At 36.0% G+C, this 21,861-nt stretch overlaps 1 protein-coding gene across 8 annotated transcripts in view; it reads left to right on the forward strand.

The window, feature by feature from the left end:
• Positions 1–21,861, forward strand: part of KCNT2 (potassium sodium-activated channel subfamily T member 2) — a 120,338-nt gene that overhangs the window by 57,825 nt on the left and 40,652 nt on the right. For all 8 annotated transcript variants that reach the window (XR_004358567.1, XM_032696526.1, XM_032696531.1 and 5 more), the window contains exons 10-14: positions 5,340–5,520; positions 7,623–7,787; positions 9,286–9,422; positions 12,368–12,431; positions 19,032–19,140. Coding sequence is in view for 7 of the 8 variants with exons in the window: in XM_032696526.1 (XP_032552417.1) it covers positions 5,340–5,520; positions 7,623–7,787; positions 9,286–9,422; positions 12,368–12,431; positions 19,032–19,140 (656 nt within the window). In the remaining variant the exon portion in view is untranslated. The remainder of the gene's footprint in view (positions 1–5,339; positions 5,521–7,622; positions 7,788–9,285; positions 9,423–12,367; positions 12,432–19,031; positions 19,141–21,861) is intronic.

The raw sequence follows: 21,861 nt of genomic DNA on the forward strand, positions 1-21,861 counted from the left end.
GCTCTGTCAGAAAGTATTAGGTTTTTAGGTCACAGGTATGTGATTAGCTGCACCTTCACCTTCTGTAAGGATCAGATTACACAGCTCAGTAGTGTCTCACAGGAAAAAGGTAATTAAAATTCAGGGGACCTGTTGTCATTCAGAAGTCAACAGACAGCATTTCCATATGCATCTGATAGAATGAATGAGAAAAAAATGCTACTTTAATGTCACTCCAGTTATATCAGTATTCAAGCCAGAGTTTGTGAAGTGTAAATTGAGTGTTTAATGATTGTATGGATACTTAGTTCTACAAGCTTTTCCAATAATGTCTAATTTTAAAATATGGGACAAAACTGCCTCTGGCTCTACATGAATGCTCTAGAGAAGACTGAACACCCCACAGAGACAATTTCTAGTATGAAAAACTGTTTTCCTCTGTGCAAAGCAGGGCATTCTCCAGATACAGCATTAGTCCTAATATCACCTTCAGTTCAAGGACTTAAAACTGGCACTAGCTTAATATTAACATCTTTGGCAAGTAGTGAGCACTTTTTGCTGATTTTAAGCAAAACCTCTATGCATTTATCAGACTTCTGAGAGATGTCACATGCCTCCTAGAGTCAGACTGAAGTATGAACTGTTCGATTTGGTGTAAAGATGGAGGAAGTTTCCTTAAGCAGATAGTTACAGCCACTGTAGTGGTAAAATATGTCTTGAATGCCTATCCGTGTATTTCCTGGGAAGTTAACATGGTCCTTTTCTTCAGTATTTTGCTATATTTGAATTTTACCCATAGACATTTGCAACAGTTGGTGGTCTATCAACAATTTTGCTGACTGAGAATTCATACCAATTCTTGTCATAAAGAAAAAAAATCTGTGATAGTAGCATTAGAAATTTTTAAAATAATATAAACAGCAACTGGCAGTACAGAACAATCAAATCACTGGGATTTAATTTATAATTAGTTTTAACATCATAATTCTGTGGTAGGATATGAGGAAATTGTAAAAAGTTTTGGGTGTGAGAAACTACTTGAGAAAACTTGCTTAAGCAGAATTGCTGTATTTCTGACTTATTTCATGTGTAACTTCTGTAGTATAAAAGCACTGAGCTCTTACCATAGAATCACACTGAATCTGATAAAATTAGTCCACGTTGATTTCAACACAGTCATTAGCTAGTCCCTACATAACCACACATAAGCAGCTCTGACTTTGGGCTCAGCATCTGGTGCATTATGTTATACCTCAAGGGGTTGTACCTGTAAACAATAAAAAAAAAAGTAAAAATAATAATTTAGAAATCAAACATATTTGCCAACACTGAGTTATGAAAATATATGCTGATATCAAATAGATTGTAAACAAATGATCATAAATAAGGATGATTAATGTACAGTATTTGCAAATTACTATCCAAATGGTTCTTGTTGTGTCCATTTCTCTGACATGCTTCTGCAGCATGACAAAAACTGACAATTTCAGGGGTTATTTTACTTTACAGTACTTACTTCTGTATTGCATGTGGAGACAGGTTATTTACAAACAGTAGTTAGTTTTGGCACATAAATACTCAAGCAAACAAGGATTCCTGGAACTAGAAAGAAAACTTCCCGTAAAACAAAGATTGAACTCTTCAAAAGTTCAAATAATACCTAAACTAAACATTACTAATCTTCAGAGGTTACATGTTGTTTTCCTTACCTTCTGGTTTTCAAGTGCAGTGGTAGCAGAGTATTTAAAATCATATTTCTGTTCTCTGTAAGCTTGTAAAATGTTTTCTGATAGGGACTTTCTGTGTACTAATTATTACAGTGATTTATTTTCTGCACAAAACCAAGTTGATGTGAGCATTGCCTTTACTGAACATTCCTTTCTTGCTTGAAATCATTACATTTTTTCAGAGATGACCAAAGAAACTATTGTTTCTTCGGGCGATGAAAGAGGAAGAGGAAGTAAACAAGAACAAGGAGATTAAAATACCACTAAAAATATGACAGCAGGCAAAACATGAAGTCCAAATTACTGCACATTTCATTATGTCAGTAAACATAAGAATGCAGAAAAGAATATATGTATTGTTACATGCAGTATTTATGCTAAAAGCAATACTTAACACTTAATTTATGAGGAAAAAAAAGAAGCTGATACTACTATTCATCTAAAGAATTAGGTTGTATTAAAAGATGTCAGTAAGTCGTGGGGAATGGAAAAACTAATCCATGTGGACTTGGCTTCATGGACAGCCATTGACATTGGCCTGCACTCTCTATGCAGTATAACCTGATAACCCAAACAGAGGGGGACGTGCTGGAAACACTGAGTAACATTCCTTTAAAGGCATGGGTGGTGAGATGAAAGTATAACATTCTTGGGAAACAGTACCAGAGCAATATTTTATTTGTTAATTAGACTCTCATAAAGTTGTCTCTTTAAAGTCAGGTTTTTCTGCAGTCTTGTGATCTCTGGTTCTGTTGAAGACTAATGGCAGAGCATCAAAACACCCAATCCAAGTATGACTTGGTAACCTGATTTTGGATTTATCATTCCCTCGTTTTCAGGCTTCAAATACAGTTTAGTGGAACTGCAAATGAGGTGAAAATAATTTTGAGGAAAGTAATTAATTTGATAAACAAGTTGTTAGGAGAGCTGAATTTCTTCTTCAGCAAAGAAGAAATAGCCCCCATGTCTTAGTGACTTTAATATTGTTAACTAAATATGAGAAGCCCTGGCTCATGCCCACTAAATTCAATGAGGAACATCTTGAATCCACAGGATTTTGGATCAGGCACATTATTTTGATAGCTTTAAGATATAGGAATATATAGGACTGTAAGGGAGTAGAGCTGATGAAATGAAATCTTGATTTCACTAAATTTTATAGGAATTCTACTGTTCACTTAGAAAAAGCTGAAGTGGTTCATGATATATTACCTTATTTCAGTTAACTAAAGTATGATTGGGTGGACTAGCTATGGAAAACTCGTGTATAATAATAGTAATTATTATTATTATAAAGAAAATAACTCATTCATCAAGATCTGAATTTTCCTACCAGCAAGCTATTAAGAAATTTGTTAAGGTTTTACAAAAAGAACAAAGAAGGAAGAAACAATTCTAATTCCTCAAAAATGTAAAAAAAACCCCATCAGCCTAAGAGGTTTACATTTTGATCCATCCTGTCAGATATAAAGAGTAAAACTGACCTTTCGCATATACAAACACCAAGCAATTTCAGAGGCATCATCAGCAGAAAAAATACATTCCTACCTATGATAGGATCATGCATTATGCTTCAGTACAACCTCATCTGCAGATATTAAATACATTGGGTGGAGTGGTGTAATAGTCCTGTTACATGGGAGTCATATCACTGGTTCAGTGAAACTGCTGCTTTCCTGGCTCTTACGGCCTTAATTCCTGAAGTCAAAGTTATGTGTTTGAGGGATATACCCAAAAAAGACAACTAAAGAGAAGAAAATTCACCAAGGCGATCAGGAATAATAACAATAAAAAATAAAACAATCCATCACCATTCTGCTTTTAAAACTACATGTAACTTATGTGAATATTGTTATTAAAATGGGTTCTTTTTCCATACTTTGATGCCTCTACAGTATATTTCATTATTTCAAATTAATATTGGAAAAGGCTTTAGCTGAAAAACTTCCTTGGTATGAGACCAAAAAAAGCGTTATTAGCATAATTTCTTACAGTCCTTCTGTTAGTATTTTCAGGGACAAAAATATAATTATTTTTTTTGTAAAAAAAAAAATTAAAAAAAAAACCAGAAATCACAAAAAAATCCCCCGAAAAACTGTGAACATAGTGAAATTATGGAAAATCTAGATTACAACTCCAGTGAAAAATGTGGGACGAATTGGAGAGAATATAAATATCAGTTCTGACTGAAGCATGAAACTTAGGCAAACAACAGGGAAAAAACCCCACCCTTTTTAGAACATTTTGAGATGTGTGAAAACTACAAATGCTAGAACTGTGAAAAGGAAACTGGGAATTTGATCCATATGTTCTGGAAATGCCACTGCCCACAGCTAAATTATTTTTGGAGAACAGAACAGAGAACAGAAGAACAACTGCTAACACTGTTATAAACACAGGGTCTTCCTGGTGATGCAAAGATCTTACCGTGGCAGATATTAGGGAGTTACTGTTACCATTTGGATACCATATATGAAGAGACTGTATTTAGTGTGTTCTAGAGTAATTACTATGGCCTATGATATAATTTATCAATATTTATCTAATTCTCTGAGGACAAATCATTCTGCTAACTCCAAGGGGAAAAACCGCTATTCAGGGTGGTTCGCACTACAATTGATTTTTTTTTTTAATATAGGTGAATACAATTAAAAAGCCTGAACTCATCTAAGCCATTCTACTGTGTCAGAGAAGATCACATTTTAAGCTTGGGAAGCTCTTTATCATGGTATATTTTTACAAAGTGAAATATTTTTAAAATCTACAACATATGAAATAGCAGTATGACCTGGGGACAGATTCTCCTACTGCTTCTCGAAACCAAAAGCACATCATGCTGATTACAAGAGAAGTAACTACCAGTTAACTTGGGCTACCATTTACTTGTTCTCAGGAATGTGTGACTGGAAGGGATGAACTTCACTTGTTCTGCTGTTAAAGACAACCAAGTCCCATATTTCTATTCTGTACTTTTAGCGAGCAGGCTCTTCTTACTAATTGTCATCTTCCATTTTCTGCCTGAAGACTGACCCTGGTTGCTTTTTCCTCTGACAATTCAGTAGCCTGCAATTCTCACATTCTAATTTATTCCAGACAGTCAGTACCCATTTGTATCAACAGTATTCTGATATGCAACACATTCTCATAACTAGCTCACACTAGTAACTCTTGCCACCCAAAGGGATAGAGACCAACATAAAGAGGGATAGATGTACATTTTTCTTGGCCATACCAGCAAACTCTCCCTGTAAAAGCTGAAAGATATCTATAAAAATTTTTGAATGGTGGCAGCTATATACCATCTGTTTTGTTCTGGTTTAGAAAGAGAATTTCATCAATCCATAATGTTCTATATACCACCTCTCCCTCACAACAGCCACTAAGAAAAGCCTAGCAACAGTTGTGCCTATCATACTGGAATAATCAAAAAACGAGTTTCTTTTATTACAAATGACATTTGGAAATTATATCAATAATGCACTTCTGTTCTGATACTAATTTTTACTCTTCTTTGAAAAAATGTCTTTGCTAAGCAATTTATGAATTCTGAAAATAAATAGTACTCTGCACATATAACCATCAAGCTTGAACAGTTTTTATTTTTCATGTCTTTATTCATTCTTTTCTACATAGTATTTGTGGAATTCAGCATCTGGAACGAGCAGGAAACAGGTTGACTCTCTTTGACTCCCTTTATTTCTGCATAGTGACATTTTCCACTGTGGGCTTTGGGGATGTTACACCCAAGATATGGCCTTCAAAGCTGCTTGTTGTCATTATGATCTGTGTTGCTCTTGTGGTGCTGCCCATCCAGGTAAATTTGGATTTTTCTTCTCTTTAGAATTGTTTTTAAAACAAAAGAATAATAATTGAAATAATTTATTGTTACTATTATTATTGCATAAAAAAAGTCAGAAAAAAGAACCATCTTCTATTATTTTTTTCCTTTTTCCTGTATGTTCTCCTATATTCTAGATTTATACTAAAACCCAGAGCACTAATAACAGTTTTCAAATGCTGATGAAAGCTTTCTGCTCCCGTCATGTACCACAGAGCCCTTCTTTTATCCTGAGATATGGGTTTGTTATTAATGGAGCAATTTAAAAAAAAAAAAGCACAACAGTAGCCAGCACTTTCTTTATGAGTGTAGCATTTCCTCAGCAGGCTCTCCCTGTTTCTAATCTTGGTTCTCTCCACTTCCTCTCTTACTCTTACAGCTCAGTGCTAACTTGAAAAAAATCTCATTAAATCTGCAACTCCAGCAAACTGGGTTCACAGCTGTGTATGGTACACACACACACAGAGCCAAAAGCACAGATAGGAATTTTTCATGCCTACTTAGGTTTAGGACTTTCTAACAGTTTTAACACGAAAAGACTGATTTGTGAAAATCCAAATAGTTCAAGGATTCAAAGCGCTGTGTTAAATTTGCACCAAGCATTTTCCAGCTCATTAGGTGAGGCTGGATGACAGAAACTCTGAGGTTACATGGGAAGCCCTGCCAAGATGTTCATTGTTCCACTGATCACCCAGACCTTGTGACAGAAAGAGAGGGTGTGGGGAGACACTGAGCATTTTTATCCAAGCTTATGGTAGACCTGCTAGACCATGAAGCTCCAAAGTTTCTCACACAGGCGGAGTTTCCAGACTCAGCTTCTTTGACAGTGAACTAAAGCTCACTGTGAGCAGATAACACAGAAACCCTGGGAGGTTGGAAGCTCAAGTTCTTAGTATTAATTTTACTGAAGTTATTTGAATGCTCTAATTATAACCTAAATACTTAATGTCTGTATTCAGAGATGTATGCACTAATACAATTATATTCTCCCTCAGTGAAAAATTAGTAAAATATATATTCTATTGAAAACTAAAATGTGCTCTGCTTAAGAAATTTGCAATTTCCTAGAATATAGACATTTCATCTTTCATACTTCAGAAATAAGAGGTCTACATTAGCAGTAAATAATCTAGAATCTACTGGCCTTTCACATAAATTTACCTATTGTTAGCTACTTTCTTTTATAACTTTGTAGTGATAATGGGGCTTCCTTCAGTTTTCCATACACAGAATGTGGGAGGCATTCTTTCCTAAGCTTTTGTGGTGCTATGATATACAATCAGTTATTATTCATGATTCAACTTCCCCATCAGTTGAGTGTGGATGAGAAAAAGCAGCTATCACAGAGACATATAGTTAAATTGAGCTCAGTATTAAATGTGTATTACTTACAAGAAGCTTTGAAATGGTGTTTGTATGTTTTATTACAGACTGCTACAGGATTCCTTTTAGTCTCATGGATTCAGACTAGTAATATTTACTGTTAGCCTGCCTATATTGTTCAGGCGACAAAAGCAAATTTGCTGTATTAACAGCTGCTGTGTTTTCTGTGTTTTTAAATTGTATCTAAATTTATAAGACAGAGTAGAGAGTATACAGCAGGTCATCTTCAGAACATTATAAAATCTCTGGGAAGAGTTATTGCCCAAACTAAGTCAAATGGTGCTTCTATCCAAGTAACGTGTGAAAATTTAACCTTTCATATGAGGGAACCACTTATGTCACATGGCACTAGATAAAGAGACATTTTATACCCAGAGGTATAAAATACTTAAAGGAATAGGGTGCCAGCTTTCATTCTTTTCTAAAATCTTAAGATTTAATGTAATCTCATGATATTTTAATGAACTTTCACTGCTATTTGTGTGTGGTAGATTCTGGCACTATTGCCATGTTTTTCAACCACCCTGTTATTCATCTCATACACTTGAACATTTTACAAAGAAAAAGACATTGTGGGCTTAGAGCAGCTTTTCATAGAGGCATGAGATTGAATGATGCAACATTGTCAAGTCATTATACAGTTGTACTGCACACCTACTTGTCTATATTCCACTGACAATTGGCATCTCTTGCAGTTTGAACAGCTGGCATATTTATGGATGGAGAGACAAAAGTCCGGTGGAAACTACAGTCGATACAGAGCTCAGACAGAAAAACATGTTGTGCTGTGTGTAAGCTCTCTGAAGATTGACTTACTTATGGATTTCTTAAATGAATTCTATGCTCACCCCAGATTGCAGGTACTGAGAGTTAAAAAAAAAAAAAAATCAAAAAAATAAGAAACACAAAATACTGATTGGTTTTTTTTTTTCAGAAAGGCTTCTGAAATGGTCTTTAATTTGTAAAACTGAATTTGGGAATAGCTAGCAGAATTGGGAATCTATAACTGCAGTAAAACGCTGAGGTATAGCATTTTAAATTGAGGTAAATAGACTTAATAGGTAGAATTACTGTCTTGTTGAATTATGCCAGTCCTTTTAGAAACACGAATTTCCATGCAAATTCCTTAGATAATAAATGAAAGTGGGTTTTTTCCATTGTTTTGGGACTGGATCAAAAAATCCTCATAAGTCAAAGCATCTTTTGGTTTTCACATTTTGCTTTGTTTTTTGCTAGTGTTTGGAATCACAGAATAGGTGAGACTGAAAGGGACCACAGTGGGTCATCTGGTCCAGCTTTCCTGCTCAAGCAGGGTCATCCTAGAGCACCTTGCACAGGATTTTAAAGATTAGATCCTTTTGGAATTGTGGAAATTAAGAAATAAGTATTTGTACTTTAAAGGACAAAGACCTTAAAAAATTACACAGAAGAGATTTTCTTAGTGTACACATATTCCCTGGTTACTGCAAACTTGTCATATGACTTGTTTGGAACATCTGAAAGCCTATTTACACGAGATAGCAATTTGGATTTGTTATCATTACCTTTGCTACAGACTATTTCTTTTACTACATCTTCTCTGTGCCTTTTACTAAGTTACCTGTGTACCATGCTTCATTAACTAGTGCAAAAAAATCACACAAATACAATCCTCAATTGGCTGAGCAACAATTTGCCAAATCCCAAATCCAAAATATTCCCCAAAATAATTAGCTAGCAAGAGCCATAAGCAAATGCACAAAGAAATCACATTTTTTATAGATGCAAACACAAATTGAAATCCAAAATTTAGTCAACTAACCTGAAGAATGAGTCAGGTTCTGTGATATGCTGGAGACAAAGAAGAAAAGTCCAAATACTACATAGGAAGAATAAAAGAGCTTATATACATTCCCTTCACAGCTGAAATCAAGTTTGACTCAATGATCTTAGAGATCTTTTCCAACCTTAATGATTCTATGAACTGGGAAGCTGAAGGATGCAGGTGCACTGCATTCAGTGCACAAAGCTTTCCACAAACCCTGCGTGTCCCAAAGAAGACTTCTGTGACAGGCCTGTCCTAAGCTCTCAGTTTCTCCTCTCATGTTCCATTTACCTCTCCTTTTAATCTGTGTACACATGTATGCTTCAGACCAACCTTTCTTTTCCTAACAAGGACTATCTGTAGCAGGGGAAGCAGAGTATGGAATCACCCATTAATGTAAAGGAAAAAAAAAAAAAGGGGAAATCAACTCCGACTATCAGTGACTATCAGAGACATTTTTGACATCCCGAATAACTGCTGACTCATTCTCCAGCAACAATAAATGGTAACATAAGAAAATAAGATGACTATTCTCCATTTTTTTTTTTTGACAGGACTATTATGTCGTTATTTTGTGCCCTACCGAGATGGATGCTCAGGTGCGAAGGGTGTTACAAATCCCAATGTGGTCCCAAAGAGTTATCTACCTGCAAGGCTCAGCACTAAAAGATCAAGACCTGTTGAGAGCCAAGTAGGCAAATATTGATCATGTTTTTTTGCTTGTGTTTCACTCATATTGTTTGATAAATAGTTTTAACAAACAACAAAAGCTGTGCTAGAAGGAAATGTGTATTTAGAATGTGTATTTAGAAAGCAAAGCAAAGCTCTTTGATATAATTAGTTTTCCTTAATATCTGAAATTTTTCAAGGAACAAATATCTGTGAGCATTTTCATTTGGCCGGATTTTTTTCACTGTCTTTTCTGTCTTAGTGTTTAAAGGTATTGAAACAGAACGCTTGTGATTTCCTCTGAAAAAGCAGAACAGTATATTCCAAAATGACAGTAATGATAGAATATGTCTCTATTTCTTGAGAAAATACGGTAAATGTGATGGTAGTTCTCCTGACCAACTAAAGTCAAAAAAAGGAAACATAATTAATTATCACCCTTTGAACCCACTGCACAGTTTTGCTTTCTTCTTAAGTTCAGCCTGGCAATATTAAGCACCTATTCTACCTCCATATAGTCTTCCTTCAGGGCCCTCCTCTTACCACATACATCCACCCCTTCTAAGAAATGCTCTCTGCTAGTTAATAGTGAATGACACTTATCAAAACACGTCAGTCACACACAGTTCCTCACACACACCTCCCCCCCCATTCCTCAATCAATCGAGCCTGGGAAGGAATTCTTAGTGGAATTCACATAGAATGATTGTCTCTCTACACTCTCCAGAGAGAAAGTTGATTCTTAGCAAATAACTGAGTTAACCTATCTGCATTGCTCTATAATGTAGATATTGAAAAATGAAGCCAATAGCTGTCTATATGTGTCATTCAGCCTTCTTTACCCAAAGGGAGTTATTTCCAAGAATCTCATCTGTGAGAAGCCTCATGAGCAGTGTTATCTTCTCAGACTTCTGTCACTGAAAAAACAGCTACTTCTACATCTGTTTAAAATTTGACAAGACAATAAAGCTTTTTTCAGGAACAGAAATTTTCTTTTAGCGAAATTCCTTTTTTTGTGTGTGTGTTTTTTTGTGTGGTTTTTGTTTTTGTTTTTTTTTGTTTGTTTGGTTTTTTTTATTCTTGCTGATTTTGAAAAGGAATTAATGTGTGGATTTAGCTGACATTTGTTCCACACATTAGGAGAAGAAAAATTAGGCTGTTCCCTAAATATAATCTTGATATTCACTTATAATAACCTGGAGGTAGTCAGCTGTGGAACTGTGCTTTTTCCTGCAGAACATGTAATTGAATGTACCTGTCACAGAATAATTTTCAGCCTCTCCTGAGAGAAGCAGCATAGTGGGAATTTAATAGAACATTTAATATGAAATATAACCCCGCACCAAGATGTTTGCTGCATTTCTTTTTAATGAGAACATAATGTGCTGAGAAGATAACAAGGCACGTGGTAAACTTCTTCTAATAAATAATGGTTAAAAACAACAACAAAATTATTAAGAAGTATCTCATTATCAAAATTTATAAATATATTATTTGTGAAATCCAATGTGAAAATAACATGATGGAGGTCACACCACAAAGTAAAGGAATACCAAAAGTTGGCTGATTGTGTAAGTAGGGAGTAGTCAGTTAATAAAAGACTGTAATTTTCTTTCTATGCCCTAGTACACAATTTGACTTTAGAAAAATGATACTCATTCTTTCTTCCTGTCTTTGAAGGCATCACTTTGCAAACTTTTGGGGTTCTCTGAACAGTGTTTGTGTGTTCAGCTTTAAAAAAGAAACTGAATAAATTCTGTCATGAGGTGCCACACTGTTCATCAGCATGACTGGAGACTTTACAGCTACTTCAGCCACTGAAACAACACAGTAACTGGTTAAAACAGTTCTCATTCTCCACGTAGACTAGCACTAGACAGTGAATAACACTACCAGGCTTGATTTCTTTCCCCTACAGCTTTCTTCCATATTCTGCATTGACCTCAAATATTTTTTCTCTCTGCCTCTACTTTCTTAGGTGAACCATATTCATTCTTTGGCTTATACTTTTTTCATTCACAAATTTCTCTTCTGTATTAAGTCCCTTTAATTTCTGCCATCCCTAAGCAACAGAACTGTTGGGTTTTTTTACCTCAGAGTCAGTTTACTGGCACATAAAAATGGTATAACTGACAAAGCTTTTTTAGTTTTAAGGACATTTAATAACACTTCTCTCATACTCTGGGTTCTAATAAATGTTTTCAACACAGATGTCATTAATGTTTCTGTTGTCTAAATTAATGACATTCACAGATGTTAGTCACAGGTTATTATCCTTGTCATATGTGGCTGAAGTGATTCAAGAATTTACAAAAAAACATTGGGGAAAAAGGTGAATATGTTCACATAAGGTTTCATTTCCTTATGAAATCATCTATATATACTGTCATCCGAGTTACCTCATCAGCTCTCATCAAAATCTCATCTAATTTACTACAATTTTGGTAAAGACCCTATCTTCCCAACACTGCTCCCATATTTAGCTGAAATTACTATACAGCTCCCGTGATTCCTTCCTAATCAAAAATGCCATGAACTGAAAATAGTTCATTTAATGCATACATACACAGAAATGTTTTTTAACCCAAACATGTTATTTTTGTACGTCTACCCAACTTCCTGCTATCGCTAGGCAAGACAAGTCTCTATTAAGTTACCTGCCCCATCTTGTTCATTCTTATCAATGATAACTTGTGCATATCATACCCTTACACACTAGGCAGACTGGTGCTATTTATCCACCTTTTATACTCACAGCAGATACTTATTTTGCAGATTAAGTGTGTTTGAGGTCACTCTGCCTTTATTACTTTGGCACAGCTCCTACTGGCACCAGGGAAAGAAATGAGAACAGAGAGACCAAACTTTCTCTGTGTTCTGTTTTTATGTGCAAGATTATGAACTGCGAAACTCGAGTCCATGTAAATACTCTGTTGGAATGTAACAGTCTTGTCTCCTCTCTTCTAGAATGGATGATGCTGAAGCTTGTTTCATACTGAGCAGCCGCTGTGAGGTGGACAGGACAGCAGCTGTGAGTTTGGAAGAAATAACTAGGAATGAATGTGCATGTTGTTATACTGATACTGCCCTTCAGATACTAAATTACATGACCTACCTATCAAAGAAGTTCAGATTTTACACTGTTTTAGTTACACATTTTTTTAAAAAAAAAGTAGAAATTTATACATTCTTACAAACTTTAAAAAACTTCAAAAAATCAATTTTCACACTGAATAAATTTTTATCAGGTTTTTTTTTTATGGAACAATGGCAGAATAGCATAGAAGCACTATCATAGTACCTTGTAGATAAATTGATAATTGGTCATTAATCACTCCCAAGAATAGTAGTTTGTCAAAAAGTTTCTATTCAAACCACATGGACTAATATCAGTGTTTGCTCTAGATATTCAATTCAAAGAATTATAGTTATTAAAAAGAGCTATATATCAACTGACTGGTATTTTCATTCAGAACTATCGAAGAAGTATTAAAAGTTTACCACTAACAAAGTAAAGACCGAATTCAACTTACAAATTCATTTGTGACTAATACCAAATAACCAATATATCTGAGAGTATTTGACTATTTTTCATATTGGCCAATTTCAAAAATACAAATGGCAGGACTCTTTAAATAAGTTTGTATGGCTTTGCTCATGCTAGTAGTTACTTACAGTCAATTAAGTTACTGTCCACAAAGGAAGACTGCTAATACAAATCTTCATTCTGTGATAAAAGAAAAAAACTATTGTAATATAAACTGGAACCCTTCCAGCTCATGAAATTAATTATTGATCACAAAAATCCAGGAAAAAAGTCCACTGAGGAAGGATTTATGAACATAACTTTAAATTTCTCACCACGAGCTATACACAAAATTACTGAATGCTTGTGTCTATTCAGTTCAATCTCAAACTCCAAAGGAAGTTCAGAATACCTCTGAATATTCCCAAAGATGCTTACAAGTTGCCTAACAAGACTGAACCAGTAAGATTTAAGCAATCTCAATTAAAAATACTGTTTTACTGCTACATTATAAGGAATAGCAATTATTTTTCTAAATGTTAAAAATAGAGACAGTAAAACATGGGAAATGAGGGCTTTGCATTACATATCCTGTATTTCTTAATATACTTTCTGTCTGCTATGAAAAGGTAGTTGTTTCCATACCTGCACATATGGCATATCAGAGAAGGGAGAAAAATAAAAGCAACGTAAGCTGAAGCTAGCAAGAAAAAAGGATATTTCCTTGTTAGGCAAATGAGCCCCCAGAACAAATTTTATCAAACATAATTTATTTTCCATATTTTATTCAAGGCTAAAGATCCTGTTCTGGTCCCATCGCTTGCAGAAAGTCACTGAACTCCTTGACAAATAAATCCGTGCTCCTACTAAAACCCTGAAAGTTAATGAGCTAAGAGCTTTGAATTTGATTCATCAGCAGTAGACTCCTGCAAATACAGTAGTGAAAGCCAGTGAACTGGCAGCAAGTAATCCTGGAGTAGTCAAGCAAGGCAAGCATACTGTTTGGAAGGGACAGAGGGTCTGGGTACTTAGGGACAAGAACAAGCTACAGTTCTTGCAAATACCTGGAAAAATACTGGTAACTTCTGAGAGACTGAAAAGTATCAAAAAAGCCAAACTCACTTGCCTAAATTAGCCATGAGTTCAGAATAAATCAGCAACAACATCTCATCTCACAACGTGAGATACGTGACAGTTGAGCAGTGGTTAGAAATGAGAAATCCCATATAAGCAGAGCACGTGATTTACATTGCACTTGGTAGGTTTATGCAGCATTAAGGAGAGCTACGTCAGCTGTTCATCTCTGCTCATAACTGCTCCAGAATTTATGCAAAGACAAGACAATTTTCACCTCTGCTGAACTATCCCATAGAGCAGACAGTGGACTCTACGTACAGCTCACGGAGCTTCCATCCATTCTGACCAGCACTGTCTGGTTTGGGCTCTGGAGTCATGGCCAGCTCCATCTCTCTCCAGGCATCTCTTTCCATCCTCAGGGACTGGTGTTTTCCTCAGGAAACACCAAACTGGTATGAGGCACATTTCAGCTGCCAGTACAGACTATTATCAGATCTCATTTATCTTTGCATCTGAAGCATACAAACAGGCATATCTTACCAAAGACACGATCCTATTACCTTCTTCTGGGACAGAGTGCCCTGTTGGAGGGCTGGCTGGCCAGTCATAATAGTACAGTATCTCAGCTCTAGCAACGATATTCTGAGGGCCAGTGGAATCTGAAGCTTTTAAACAAGGTGTCACTTCCCTGTCTTGTTTTCTTTTTTGTTGTCAGATTACTTTTTCACAGGGAATGCAATTATTTATACTGCAAGTAGAAAACAGGACAATTTTTTATTTATTTAGTTTTATTTTACTGCCCCCTAGAGCTTTGAAACGAAATGGATTTAATTTCCTATGTTGTTCCAGCTCTAGTCTTTACTAACAACTTTAGTTGTTAGTTACAGTTTGTCACTGGGCTGAAGGAAGTTCAGCTGTTATCCCAGAATCAATCTTTATAACTACAACTGATTTTTCATCCTGTTGTCATGAAGCTAACAAACTGATTAAGACAGTCTTGGATCCTCTCCTATGTCTGACAACTGTCAAAATAAAAGGAGATTCCTGACCAGAACAGCTGTTGCTACTCAAGTGATTTTTTGAAGTCCTTGAGAGTTTTTCTCTCCCCAGCTACAGTCCTCAAGCAGAGGATCTACTCATTTACCATGGATACCACTGGCTGTTCATTGCTTGCTATTTCATTAGTAAATAAGTTTTAATGACAACATTTTTACAGCTAACAGCTTTGTTCTGATGCTTTCTGAAAATTCAAAGATGGTCCAGTTCAAGCTTGCACCTTTTTTCTCCCCTCTTCCATTAATCAAATTGTGTGACACTACTGCACTGGCAATCTAAGTTACACTGTTTTAATAGCATCAAAATATGGATGCAAACATAGGGGATATAACTAATTTAGCAAGTCCTTTGGCAATAAGATGATTAAATTAACAGATTTATTTTAAAATATTACATGTACTTCTTTGAGTTCTGGGGATTAAATTCCTGTTACACCCACTTTAAAACTTAAACAGCTTTTCATACATAAAATTCATTATCACCCATATATTAACCACCATTTGTAACAGTGGTATCGCCAATACTATATGGAGAGACTGAATCTAAGAAATCACTTGAAGTGCCTACCTGTATTTTTGGTTCTCTCTCCTTGAGTGCTTCTTCAGAGTGGAATTTGGGAGAATAACTGGGCAAAAAAACTCAGAAACACTAATAACCAGCTTTTGTACACAAACACCTGTATATACCAAGTGAAAAGAGAGAAAAAGAAGCAGTAATGCAAGTTATTAGATGAACAGCACATACACTGAGTTCATTGTATGAAGCTGTACAGGGCATTTAAGTATCCATTTTATATATATTACATGTTTGTAGACTGTTGCTTCAAAGAGTTAGCAAATGGAATGCAAGGCATATTTTGCAGTGTTACAACTGCAAATGTGCCAAATAATCATCAAGAGATCCTTATTTTGAAATCTTTTGCTTTTCTATACAATTACATAAAATATTTTATGTTGAGATTCCTACTTTTAGTTTTACGACACCCCCTTCTATTGGTCTATGTTTGTTTGGGTTTTTAATAAAATAACATCATTTGAATAATTTTATAAAACAATCTTCATTCTTATATTTAACAATTATTGCACATTCTGAAAAAAACAGGCTTTTTAGACAAAATAATTAAAAAAACCCAAGAAAATATCTAACACGGAAGTAACTGTACTTCTAGGCACGTGGCATACAGAAAACAGCCTCTTCTCACCACTTTTGCCAGCCAGAGTGGTCTGAATGATTACTATGGAAAGGAAGGGAGGAAACTGGTAATGGCAAACCCTGTGTCATTAAGCCACACCATCATTGCAAGTGACTGCTTCCCTGATACCTTTTGCATAAAAAGATTAAGTAACATCTTCAACAACACGTGATTTTCAAATCTGTCCCTAACCCACTCCCAAACCTCTTACTACTCCTGTAATGTATCTACATGACTGCCATCCATCACATTACCCAGCCATTTGCTATTTCTACGGTGTGTTGGCACTTCATCACCTTAAGACAAAACAGCCAAACCCCTAATGACCAAAAAAAAAAAAAATCCTAAGGAGGATAAGAAAAAGCGACTGCATACAAGGAAAACCTGCTGCAGGTTACATCCAAGTTCTGGAATCTCCTGAATGCGCACAGCAATCCTACATCTATGAAACTATTAATAAGAAAAAAGGGAAATAATGTACTTTACTATTCTCAAAAGGTCTTCCTCTTATGACTCCATTTTAGTATTTCTAGTAGAAAAAGTACTTGCTAACATCTCAATTGACATTAAAATATTATGGTTTGAAAATGTCAATTACGCCCTGTTCCAGGCAGAGATTTTCCCTTGTGTTCAGGAGTCTGAAAGCTTTTCTTATTGCTGATGCTGCAAATATAATGAATCATTCTTTATATGTTATCTTTTAATACCACCGATGCCATGACTAGGCAAGGCATTTCAATCCAAGTATTGTTTCCTAGATGTAACTCTCATATTCCTTTTTGGTTTTGAAATAACTGAAAACTGATGGCTGATACACTGAATTTAGTCCTATTTCATAAAATTCAAAATATTAATGTATTATCACATAGATTATTTTCTAGGATAGCAGTATTCATCCTTGCCATGTAGTAACAAGGACAAAAATAACAGGCTGAGAAATCTCTTGGAATCTTTGGTCAGTAGCTGGCAAAATTCTGACGTCAGTTGTGCAAACGTTTTAGTTGCACGAAAACGTAGATCTGCTTTTAATTAAACTGTTATTTTTTAGATTTAGCCACAATTTTAAACCCTCACTTCCTGATGTCCTCATTTAAGGCTATTTTAATTTTGAGTCTCTTTGGAAAGACATCTCTGCTACATCATTCTTGATTAATTAGACATGACTCATCACTGCCATCTAAGTTTTCACACAATTCTTCCACATCCAAATGCCACCCCTTTCCAAATGACATGATCCCTTGATGACACTTGCAGAAAGATAGGAGATGGTCAAAATACCTTATTAGTGGAAGATTTCTGTAAACAAGCTCTCTATTCTGCATTCCAACAAATATATTACGCTAGGATCCTAGGATTACAAACATTAGAGGAAAGCTGAGGAGGTCTCTAGTCTGACAGTCAGTTATGAATGCAGACCATGTTGCTCAGGGCCTTATTTAGGTTCGTGTGGAATTTTCCAAGGGAGCAGATAGCATAGCATTGTCTGTGTTCATGGGCAAAAGGGGTCTTGTATTCAGCCTGAATCTTTCTTCTCAGTTTACAGCCATTGTCTCTTGTCTTCCAGCCATGCAACATTGTGCACAGCCTGGCTCCAGCTGCTCAATAACCATCCCACAGATAATGGAGGTTGCTGTTTGGCCCCCCTGAAGCCATCTCTTCTGCAGGCTGAACAGGCTCCCTTCCCTCACCCTCTCCTCACAGGGTCTCTGCTTCTGCCCGACCTTCTTAGCGATTCTCTGCTGAACTCAATCCAACTTATACTGCTGTATTGAAGGCCTGCAAGCTGGATGCAATGTCTAGATTCAATCAACTTGTGCTGAGTAGAGGGGGATAATCACTGCTCTCCACCTACTCACTGTGCTTCTGTTAAAGCCGCCCAGGATGCTGCCAGACCATGCTCAGCTCACTCTGCTGGGACCCCCAGGTCTTCGCCAGCAGAGCTGCTGCTGCCAGTCAGCCCCCAGCCTGTACCAGTGCAGGGGGTTACTCAGTCTCAGAGATGTGACTGTGCTTGTGCTCTTGTGGAATTTTATGAGGTTCTTGTCCACCCATTCCTCCATCTTGTCTTGGTTTGACAGTTCCTTCCAGTTTGGTGTCGTTTGCAAATCTGCTAAGCATGCATTCTTACCCCTCCTCCAGGTCACAGGTGAAGATGTTTAGCAGAACAGGTTCCAGTAGAGATCCCTGTGGCACTCCCTTTGCCCCAGGCCTTCGGGCAGAGTTCATGCCCTAAGACTCCAGTCATCTAACCCACATTTCATCCATGTGAGTTTTGCACTCCTCCAGACTGTAATGTCTGAACATGGAGGGGAGAACACAGATTTTTCTGGTGTTGTTGGAGACTTCCCCTAGTCTCCACAACCTTTCAAAGATAAGAAAGCAACTGTTCAAGGACATTGGTCTGCTCTGTCTGTACCCATCTGACCCTGCAGGCTCTTATGGGTTGAGGTCTCTGAAGCAATCCCTGTCAAGATCATCCTCTGCTGGTGATCCTCCTCCTTCTTGAGCCTGCCTCAAAGCAGAGGCCTGAGAGAACACAGAGTGCCTCAGCCTCGTCCACGTCTGCAGAATTACTGGATAGTTTGTCTATGTGTATATATAATTATGTAATACACATAATATGTAATATTACTTATATAAGATGTACATAAACATCCACACCATCTGGTATATAATTACTGGTCTTAAAATGAGTTTTCCTCAATGGAGTCAGTCTGATAATAGATTCTTTTTCTAATGTGACATGGTTATTTGTCATCACCTCATACTCTTTATTCTAGGATCATCAAACCATTTTAAGAGCCTGGGCAGTTAAAGACTTTGCTCCAAACTGTCCTTTGTATGTCCAGATATTGAAACCTGAGAATAAATTCCACATTAAGTTTGCAGGTAAGTGTAAGATTTCAGTCATTTGAAGCACTTGTTAGTATTTGGCAGTTTGTTTCATAAATGCACAAGCAAAGTGAGAATCCCTGGACATATTTACTAGTTAGAAGCTGATTAAGAGTGCAGTGTTGTAAAATAACATGGGCTGTATGTGTCCTATCAATGGTAAAATGTCATGTTTTACATTAAACACTTACTTGTAAGCACTTTAAAGAATTATTAGTCTTATGTTGCATAATGAAGAGAGTAGAATTCTTTCATTATAACACATTGCTACTCCTTAATTATAGATCCAGGTAGGTCTCCAGCTTACTATATCCATGTCTGTAAGTCATTTCTGTCTGAAAAGCATACTAAGGGGTATATGAGGAAATCTACCCAGAAAAGGCTGGATTTAATTCAACAAACAAGTGGGGGAAAAATCTTCTCATTGGACTATTTTTTTCTAAGTGGTATGGAAAACATTATTTTAATTACTTGCAAACATTTTGGAAAGAGACATATAATTTAATTCTACATCCAGTAAAATGCATTCCTTAGAAACTGGCATAAAACGCAAAATGATGCTAGAAAATTTTAAAAAATCCACTCATATAAAAAGACATTACCAGCTTTAATTTGACAAACTTTCTCTGCAATATGTAGGTAGGTCTCTTTCTCTCTATATATACAAACACTGTCTGTATGCAAATACATATGTACATACAGACATAAATATGTGCAAAACCACACAAATACTCTTATAATGAACTAATATATAATGAATCTCTCTGAAGTAGAGGAAAAGTTTTCCTTTTCAGCTTTAATTTTGAAAATTCAATTTTCTTGATGGATATTCTAAGGAAGAAAAGATTGCTGATTCATGCAAAAATCAAAACAACTCTATGGAAAAATATTAATCTCCTCCATCATACCAGAATGTGATAAAAAAGTAAATTCTAGTGCAGAACAGTCCCAGAGCAACAGTTAAAGCTGTAATTTTAAAAGCTACTGAATTTACCACTAAGTTAGAAAGAAGAAAAAAAGCATCAATAGCAGTTCTGAAGTTATAAAAGTGTAATCTCAAACTATGAGATGGCACAGCAGGGAATAAGGCTCGTGCTGTGACAGGAATGATAATGCTTTTTCATCTCTCCTTTAAAACCACATAACATAAATATAATCTCTTCTCCCTACCCATGGCCACTTTTCTTTATCGGTAACTGTGTTAATTTGTTGTTCCAAATTGTGTTTTTAAGAGAGTTTCATTATTCTTAATGGCTTGTCTCTGTAGGAACTTACATAAAACTAGACTTGCAAAACAGAGGTAATTTTTTATATCTCTTCTAAGTCTCGGATAGAGAATTTGGACCAAAACAACCAACCAACCAATCCCCCCTCCCCCCCAAACCTCTTTTGGTAATATTTCCTTCAACTGAACTTCAGCATCACCACTGGATGCTTCCCTACTGCAAGTGGTTAGGGCACTGACAGAGCTGTGAGAGCGACATTTAATTGCATACATTTTCCTAAGAGGACTCTCCTGTTATTCATCTCATCAAGCTCCTCTTCATTCTGAAATATGTATCCAGTGGGAGCTGCAGACAATAGACCTATCCAGAGCGCTTACAAATAAAATTTGTCATAAACATTTGGAACATTTTTCTAAGTGCTTTTCCTATTATGATTCAAGACTGCTTTTTTACTGCCTTAATGCAAAAGCTTCTTTTAAACTTAATATTCCTTTAAAAAATGACTTCTTTCTTCTGGAAGTTTCCCAAAATAATATTGTGCATTTTTATGGACTGAAATATTCAGTAATAGGATTTCTTTTTCTTTTTTCCCCCTTCTTTACGCACAGCTTTAGAGACTATGACTGTCAAAAATAAAGTTTCTGAATTTAGAAAAAATACAACAAAATAGTTCCAGAAAGTCCTCCTAACTAAAGTTTGACTTTTAACTACATTGAAAATTTATAAAACACTATAAGCCCAGTTTCTTAGCAGCTTAGATTAGGCTGACCAGTCCTCCTAGATTGCATGAGACAGTCCTGAAATTTAGACTCTGACTGCCTTTCCCCAAACAATAATAGCATCCTGGAGATCTTCTGCCTTTGGCATCAGAAATAGTATATAGGCATATAATTGTTATAATTTATTCACACATAGAAAACAAGACTTACAGATTCTTCCTGTCTTCAATGAGAGCACAAGAACTTATTTTTGTCATCAAAGCAAGAGAATTGAGTTACTTTGGCCAGGGTCATATGGCCTGTCAGAAGGGCAGGTTTCCTGGCTTCACACCTGATGCTGACACACATCCTTGCATTCTGTGCCTTCTGTTAATTTTTACAATGGATTTTAACTACTTCATTTAAAATGGTGACTTATGCTTCTATTAATACAGTGGCATAAGTGTTTGTCCCAGCAAACCCCACTGCAAGTTTAAGGTATGAACCCCCTAAATATACTCACTCTAACATGACAATTGTCAGATGGGCAAGGAAACACACTGCCTTACCTCTTTAAACTGAAATTCTTTGATTTCTCCTTAAAAATTTCCAATATATAAATGCCTTGACATACCCAGGTTTTCTGTCTGTAATACTGCATTTCCCTTTGTTGGCAGTTACATATAGTTTTCTTATGTTTCATATGGTTATCTTCCCACTTCTCCTTCAAACACATGGGGCTATGAAAGGCCATGTATCCTTGCTGCATGTCTGGCCTTGCATTTCAGCACCAA

Source organism: Chiroxiphia lanceolata, chromosome 9, assembly GCF_009829145.1.
Source record: "Chiroxiphia lanceolata isolate bChiLan1 chromosome 9, bChiLan1.pri, whole genome shotgun sequence".
In the NCBI taxonomy this organism is placed as follows: Eukaryota; Metazoa; Chordata; class Aves; order Passeriformes; family Pipridae; genus Chiroxiphia; species Chiroxiphia lanceolata.